This window comes from Phyllostomus hastatus, unplaced genomic scaffold (genome assembly GCF_019186645.2).
Source record: "Phyllostomus hastatus isolate PE091 unplaced genomic scaffold, TTU_PhHast_1.1 phas_contig_524, whole genome shotgun sequence".
In the NCBI taxonomy this organism is placed as follows: domain Eukaryota; kingdom Metazoa; phylum Chordata; class Mammalia; order Chiroptera; family Phyllostomidae; genus Phyllostomus; species Phyllostomus hastatus.
In genome coordinates this window covers 10686025-10693900 of record NW_025333900.1, presented here as the reverse complement: position 1 = coordinate 10693900, position 7876 = coordinate 10686025, and the positions used below count along the sequence as shown (strand labels likewise).

At 41.6% G+C, this 7876-nt stretch overlaps 1 protein-coding gene across 1 annotated transcript; it reads right to left on the bottom strand.

Moving 5' to 3' along the window:
• Positions 1–2562: 2562 nt before the first annotated feature.
• Positions 2563–3246, bottom strand: HDGFL1 (HDGF like 1). The gene has a single exon (XM_045847165.1). The coding sequence runs from the start codon at positions 3244–3246 to the stop codon at positions 2563–2565; it is 684 nt and encodes a 227-aa protein (XP_045703121.1).
• Positions 3247–7876: the final 4630 nt, after the last annotated feature.

Genomic DNA, 7876 nt, shown 5'->3' with positions numbered 1-7876 from the left:
GTCAGTATTCCCATTTTTTGAGTGTGAAGCAATATCACAATAAAACAAAGCACCTATGATTTAGAATGAGAAAGACCTGCCTCTGAATCTTGGTTCATTTACTGTTGTCTGACCTTGAGAAAATTACTTAACACCTCTGGATTTCAGCTCCTGCAGATTTAAAATAGAAATAACAGTAGGTACTTAATTAGTAGTTGTATTAATAAAGACATTACATGTAGAATGTGGTATATTGCCTGGTTCAGTTTAGAGACTACAAATAAGCTCCCTTCATAATTTTTTGTTATTAACACTAAAATAGTAATTTTGTTAACTTCTGATTTCATGCTTAATGGTTTGAATGTGCAATTCAGGTGGCAAAGCTTAGGCTTGGCTCCGAAAAATCTGTATTTAAATCCTGAGTTTCTTGAGAAGTACAAGAAAAGTCATCTAACTTCTCTGAATGAGAGCTGCTTCCAGTAGCAAATGTAATACTAATGCCTACCATGCCAGATATTACAAAGCCTGAATGATGAACAGCCATTGAACAGTAACTCCTACCATGCAATAGCAGTAGTTGGAAAACAAGGAATTATGCAATTTTATAGGCCTTGGAATAAAAAATACCATCTTATACAGAGATGGAAAAATAGGGTTGTGTTTAGTTGGCAATCTTGTTGGTTAGTCATGGCCTGGCATGTTCTATGTGGATTCTAGCATTTACTAAACCTCTGCATGCATGCAACATTGACACATACAAAATCTGGAAGCCAGCATGTGATTATTATTAACTATATTTAAATATCCCCAGATAGTCACACAACGACACTGAAAAGACAAAATATCCTGCAGATACTACATATTTTAAGAACTAGAAATATAAAGCTACTGCCTTTTTCACGTAAAAAGTGTTAAAGGAAGACTAGTGATAAAATCTGGAAAAGCAACAACTAATAGAAGATCCGATTCTCTTACCCTTATTCTTTGCCAGATCTGTTGTTTGGCAAAGCATGTAGAATATTAGAAATTGAGTTATTGTCTCAGTTTGTCATCATTCAGATATTCTGTTGACTTATTGCCATTCATTCTAATCAGTGAAAGTGACTACTACAGATGGAGTGAGGAGGAGTAGAGATCGTAATACAACAAAAGTTTATCAAGGGTGATTCTAAAATATCTATGTATATTACAAAAAAATTGTTTTTACACAGGATGTATAGAAAAGAGGAGCATTACATTTAAGGGCCAATTCTTCAGAAACCAAAGAAAGAGACCTGAGATTTGTTTAACATAATCAATGCGTTTTATTTCCTAGAACTAAAATACTTCATATCTAAACTTTCAAAGATAAGTAGTCAACAGGGGTTTTTTTGTTTGTTTGTTTTGTTTTGTTTTGTTTTGTTTTTATCAGAGCCCAAGGGAGAAGGTTGGGGGTAAAAAAGGCAAAAATGAGAAGGGCATAGAGAGACCACTAGTAGGAGGTCAGGAGGGGTCATTTATTTCTCTTTCTTCTCAGTAGGTTACATGTCAGGTCTAGTTGCAATACTGAGGTACCAGGTTGGGAGATGAGGATGGGAAATGACACTGCAAAGGCACACCAAAGCCTTAACTACAAAAAGACATCAAACCCCAAACAGAAGTCCCCTTCTGTCCACCTCCTAGTTCATCTAAGAAATGGGGATAGCAATGGAAGAGCTATGGGCCCAATGGAGGTATAGTGAGGGGTAGTTCTTAATTTTCAAAAAATTTCCTATTTTTAAAAAGGTTTCCTAAACTATGTGCCTTGTCTTTCATGTGGTGATGTATATGACTGTGGGATGGCCTTGAGGCTGTGGGGAGAGAGGAAGGGTGGCCAGGGGTCTTCCCAGGACAATCCAGGTGTTCCCAGAGATCTAAATGGGGACAGATGCTCCTCACCATTCCCATCCAAAAAGCTGGGCAAAGCTAAGCCTTTCTCTCATAAACAATTTGGGAATTCAAAAATCATTTGTTGAAAAACTACAACTCTCAGAACTCCCTGGGCCAGCAAAGAAGAGTTTTGGAAGGGAGACCCTCCCCCACAAGCTGCCCTACTTTTCCTAACTCTAGGCAGCTGATACAATATGTAAGGGAGGAGTGAACAGGTACTCAGGAAGATGTCACGCTCCTGCCACCATCCACCCACCACCACAGTTTCAGGATTGCCCCTTCCAGGCTTCTGGAAATCCCTCCAGCTCTTCATCCTCACCGCTTCCACTCCTGCCCAATCCCAACGTAGAGGTCCAGAATGTCTGGCAGAGGGAGAGATGGGTGTCAGGACGTGGGAACGACCGGTACAGGCCCCAACAGAAGACTTGGACAACAGTTCCAGGCAGGAAGGTACACAGTGGTCTCATCCAGTGATGCGAAGGCCCTGACTCAGACCTCAGGGACGTGGGGACAGAGATGAAGGACAGGTAGCCTGCCCATCCAGGTCAGCCTCAAGGCCAGGTGTGGATTTGGGAGAAGGTGGAGGATAGTGGGTGGACTTGGGGAGGTGGTCCCAGTTCACAGGCCATGGCCACATCAGGAACAGGGCAGGGGCTCTTGTTGACACTTTGGCGACTACAGGCTCTCCCGGTCTCCGTCGCCCGGGATCTCAGCTTCCTCCTCCACCTCAGGGGCTTCTTCCTGCAACTCCCCCTCTTCCTGTAGCGGCCCCCAGGCAGGGCTTGGCTCCAGTGCCTTCACCAGGAGTGGCCTCACATCCTCGCAGGCAGCTGCCACCTCCTCCTCTTTGCCTTCTGGGTCAGACTCCTTGGGACGTTTGGGGGCATCCTCTAGCATTTCCTCCGCAATCCTCTTCAGCCGACCCACCTCGTCCTGCTCCTGGCCCAGTTCGTCAATGCCCAGCTCGCCGTTCACTTCTACGCCATGGGCATCACTCTTCTGGGCCTCAGGGGCCTCGGAGGCCTCAGGCTGTGGCACTAGCGCTGGCCCCTCAGAGATGATCTTCTCTTTGGGGCGATGGTCGTTGCAGGCCTGGACGGTGGGGTTGTTCTCGATCTCCCACAGCCCCTGGCTGAAGCCTCTTCTCTTGTTGGGCTTGCCGAACTTCTCCTTGCACTCCTTGTACGGGTAGAGGTGTTTGGGGCCCAGGAGAGCGGTCTCGTGGGTCCCAAAGAAGAACACTTGATATCGGTTGTGTTCGGCCATGTGCTCGATCCTGGCAGGCCAGTGGGCATAGCCCTTTAACTTGGCGAACACCAGGTCTCCGCTCTGGTACTTGGGCGAGTAGTAATCTGACATGGCGGTGAGAAGACCAGCCTCGGTGGCGGAGGTGGCACCCGGCAGGAGAAGCCAGAGATGCGCATGCGCACCCACCAGCCGCTGATCTCAAACCACGCGCCCTCTTGAGGGCCCGCGCGCACCTGCAGCAGCATCCTTTGAGCCTGAAGATTCTAGTCTGAGCACGGCATTGTTTTAGAGACCCGCAGCCCACTAGCCCTGCCTCAGCCTTGTTGTTTCTAGAATGATAGAGTGCATCGTTCGGATGTTCAGGGTGGTTGTGCTCACGGTGGCCCCTTGCTGCTGAGCCTAGAAGACACAAAATCTGCATGGTTGGCTGACTGTATCAGTGGCCTAGAAAGGGAGAGATGGGGCAATATGGTGAGAGAATATACTTGCTGTAGCCTTCTGCCCCTGATCTGTGCACCACAGAAAATTCCACTCTTGACTCAGGAGCCTTGGATGAAATGGACGGGTCAGTGGTTTCAATTGTTTTCTGATCTCCTGAACACTGGAGTCTGCAGCGGAGGTCGAGAACAGTCGAAGTCTGGCAAAGAGACAGAGTCAGTGATATTAAGATATCTAATGTGCCCATCTCTTGGTAACCAGATCCATTCTAAACTTGTAGTACTTTAGCGGGGTTGCGGGCGGGGGGGCGGGTCACAAAACGTGTATAGCAGCACTATGAAGGTGACAAACTAGCCATGTCAAAATTTCCTGTTTTACGTGGAAAGTTTACATTGGATGCAGCACACAGATTTTACCTTTTCGATAATTCTTACATATTGTAAAATACAAGCTATGGTTATAACATGGAGCAAGTGTGTCAGATGCTCTCAGTACCTTCCTGCAAGAGAAGGAAATTAGGTTCATTATGCTTAAGAATTAGGTACAGATCTGCTTCTATCGAATGTGCTGTTGGTAACTAGAAATAACTTCCTGAGGGGCTACAGAATGAAAAAGTATGATCTTAGCCGAAAGACTATTGATATTTATGGGATTTTCAGTATAACTGCAGCTGTTATACAACTTCCTACATCTTTTTTGAGTCCTGCTAACTAGCTGTGAATTTGCACTCTGAAACCTAGCCAAATTTATCATAATAGTACTCTTGGCTATTATGACAAAGATGTTCCAACATCAATCATTTAACTAGACAGATGTTTTTTCCTGGTGTAACTAACAAGGACCAGTGGAGAATTTAAACCATTAACCCATTTCAGTACAACTCAAGTTTGTTTTCTGTTTGCTGGGTTGCATTAGTCATTTTACCTCTGGGTTATGGAGACCTGTTCTAGGCAGAAGTTACCTTCTCCCAACAAGGCAAATCAAAAATGATGGGCTTTAATAATTCTGAATAAGTTCTTTTAGATTTTTGTCAAGCCATCTTCTTAGGATGCTTATCTGTGTCACAAATATCTACAGTTTTACCAATTATATAATACCAACAATATATCAACAATTCATTCATAAATCAACATTCTACTACAAAGATGAATCTGACAGATTTATTCCTCTAGATTTCTTAAGGAAAAATGCTAGAAAACCAGAAATGTTCAATGGCTGTAGGAAAAAACAGGAAATCATGGGCAACTATGGAGCCCAATAATAGGAAGGAATGTGGAGTTTCTGTAAGCAGAGGACTTACTTCATGTGGTCTGTTTTCTCAGCCCTAAGTATGCTGCACTAATGCACAGGTCATGTGAAGTTGTTCAAGCAGGAAAAAGTCTGACTAGACAGTATGTCCAGAAAGGGTACATAGTTATGCCATCAGCTCAGTCTGAAGATGTGACCAAACTTAAAAACCTAAAGTAAGTGTGATCACAGGCAAATGGGCCAAATATTAAGTTATTGTTGGGTAGTTGAACCATGGCAGGTGAAGTGGTATGAGGATTGGACTGGGGATCTGAGAGAGCAAATAACCAAAAACCTCTCAGAAACTGAAACAAAGAATGTTAGGAAGTGAAAGCAAGAAGAACTAGTAGACAATCTAGATCCAAAAAGGGTAAAAGAGATTCTATCAGGCAAAAAAATGGCCTCTTCTTATCTCCTCCCCTTGCCTACTAATACACTGTGTAGTATTAAAGGGCTGGCACAAAAATGTTCATCTTAGAAAGATTTTTAAATATATTTTCAAAGATAAAGTACAAGAGACATCATTCCAGAGCAATGCAAGATAATTTTCAAGTACTAAATCCTGTGTCCTTTACATAAACACAAAGGGGGACCCCCCAAAAAACTGGAATTACTTTCTGGTGGATGGGCCCCTACAGGCTTTCCTCATCAGGTGAGTGTTCTAGGAACCCATCTGTATAAATGTACCAACTGGTGGTAATATGAGAGGCTGTGTTTGGCTTCAGTGAATTTGTTTTGAAAACTCTTTGGACACATTTGACCATTTCTTGATGGGTGATTTACAAGCATACCTGCCCACACTGCACTCATTGTTTGGCAGTTTTTAACAAAAAAAAATGGTATGAACCCTGTGCCCCATCACTCCTATTCACCCAGTCTCACCCCAAGCTACTTTTTTTTTTTGTTTCCCTGGATGAAAAATGTCCTCAAAGGAAAACAGTTTGGCAACATGAAAGTGGTAAAATAAAAAATGGCAGAAGCACTAAAAGTGTTTGAAGCAATGAGTTCAAACACTGTTCTGAACAGTGGAAAAGTCTCAATAGGTGTATTGCATCAAATGGAGAGTGCTTTGAAGGTGACTGAAGTTTAAACATGTAAGAATAAATAACAATTGTTTATAAATAAATTCTGGGGTTGGGGGGGCTTATATGAAGGAATCCCAGGAAAACTCAGTTGTAGTGTGGTTGTTTGGACAGGCTCATGGGAAGGCGTAAGGAAAGAATTCTGGCATCTCTCACTTGTTTACTAGCCTTGTAAGGCTGGGAGTAGATATAATCTTTCTGAGCCTGTACTACATGATCTTAAGATGTTTAAAGTAATTCTTAGAATTTCTGTCAGGAGAGTTATAAATATTAATGAGATTGTGGCTATGGAAGTCCAGAAAATGGGTATAAAGGTTTATGATGTACTAACAAAACAGGAGTGAAAATTCATTATGGTTAGGATTAGGCTATTATTGTTATCAGGCTGAATAAGGGAAAAATATATCAAAAGGAGTAATGTCATAATTAAGGACACTGATCACCACATGTGTAGTTACATATGGAATGACACATATAGCACAGCTCTATATAAAACAGCATATAAGATTTTGTTACTTGGAAATTATTTTTAAAAACAGCATTCTATTACATGTATCACCTAATGATAGCTAAGTTCAGAAGGGAAAGGTGAGAGGAGGGTTGAACAAAAATATTGATAGAATACATTTAAAGAGCCAGAGACCACTTTTACAGATACCTCATTCCTTTTATACCTCCATTCTCAGCAATACCATTACATGGCATGACCTTGGCTTCCTTTACACTTGAAACCAACTTGTTTTTAAAGCTGTTGTCTCTCCTGCTGAGACTGGGGTGTGGAGGGAAGTGGTGCCCATAGTAACTCGGTTAAGTCTCCACTCAGCTATCATACAAAGCACTCATGAGCAACTATGATGATTGACTTCCAGGAATTAGATTTCTATGAGCTCAAATGTTTCTGACAGGTCAGGATGTTTTAAAAATCAAATGTACTTACAACACCTGTTTGTAAGAAGGACATAATTTCAGCAGCAGCATACCTAGCGAAATACTTTAGAGTCCCAAACATAAGACTTCTCTGGAAAATTAATGATAGGATTTAAAAATTGCTTGGCAACAATTATGAAACATTGGCAATAAAACAATATAATTGGACAAGAGAGAGAACAGATATCTAATTGATGTTTTCTTGTTTAATTAGTTTTACTTTCAATTACTTTGGTGTAAACTGTGATTGAAAATAAATGTGATTGTTTTCTACATACTTTTATCTTCATTAAAAATGTTAGATGCCTCTGGGTTTATAAAACAAAGGTGTTTATACATGGTTGGCATTTGGAGTCAGAGCTCTTCTTTTCAAAACGTTGTAGTAGACAAAATTATACAGAAGACAAATCCCTCCCCCCCACAATGGGTAGAAAATCCTCCCACTGTACTTTTATGAAAAGATTCAGAAGGTGTGCTACCTCTATATTTTGCCCCACTACATTTTGCCAGTGTCCATTCACTCTAACCTTTAAAGTCTCAGGGGTTTCTGAAATCCAAGGATCTGCTGAGGTGAGAATAAATTCAGTTTCATTGGGGATGTCCTGCAGTTACAGGATCATCTAAGGGATGTTCCCAAGGACTTATGTCATTATCCATTTGAATAGTGAGTCAAATCTGTATCTATTGTTGATGATGGGAGGAGGCAGGGAGAGATGAGGGTGCAGATTTCCCAAGTGGCACCTGTGTCCGGACAATCTGGGCCCCCTCGGCCAATTGTAAATGTTATGGAGTGATGTTTAAGAGTGAACAAATGAAGAGATAAGTCTTGTTTACCAAACTGTTGTTTTAGTCACCAGGAAATAAAATTGCCACTCTAAAGTTAATAAATGTGGCTGGCTAAGAATAATTATATTTCATTATACTTATTTGAGGGGGCATAAGTTTTTATATATTACTCTTTGGGAAATCAATTTTAAAAATAAAGTGTTTCAACAGTAACAATAATT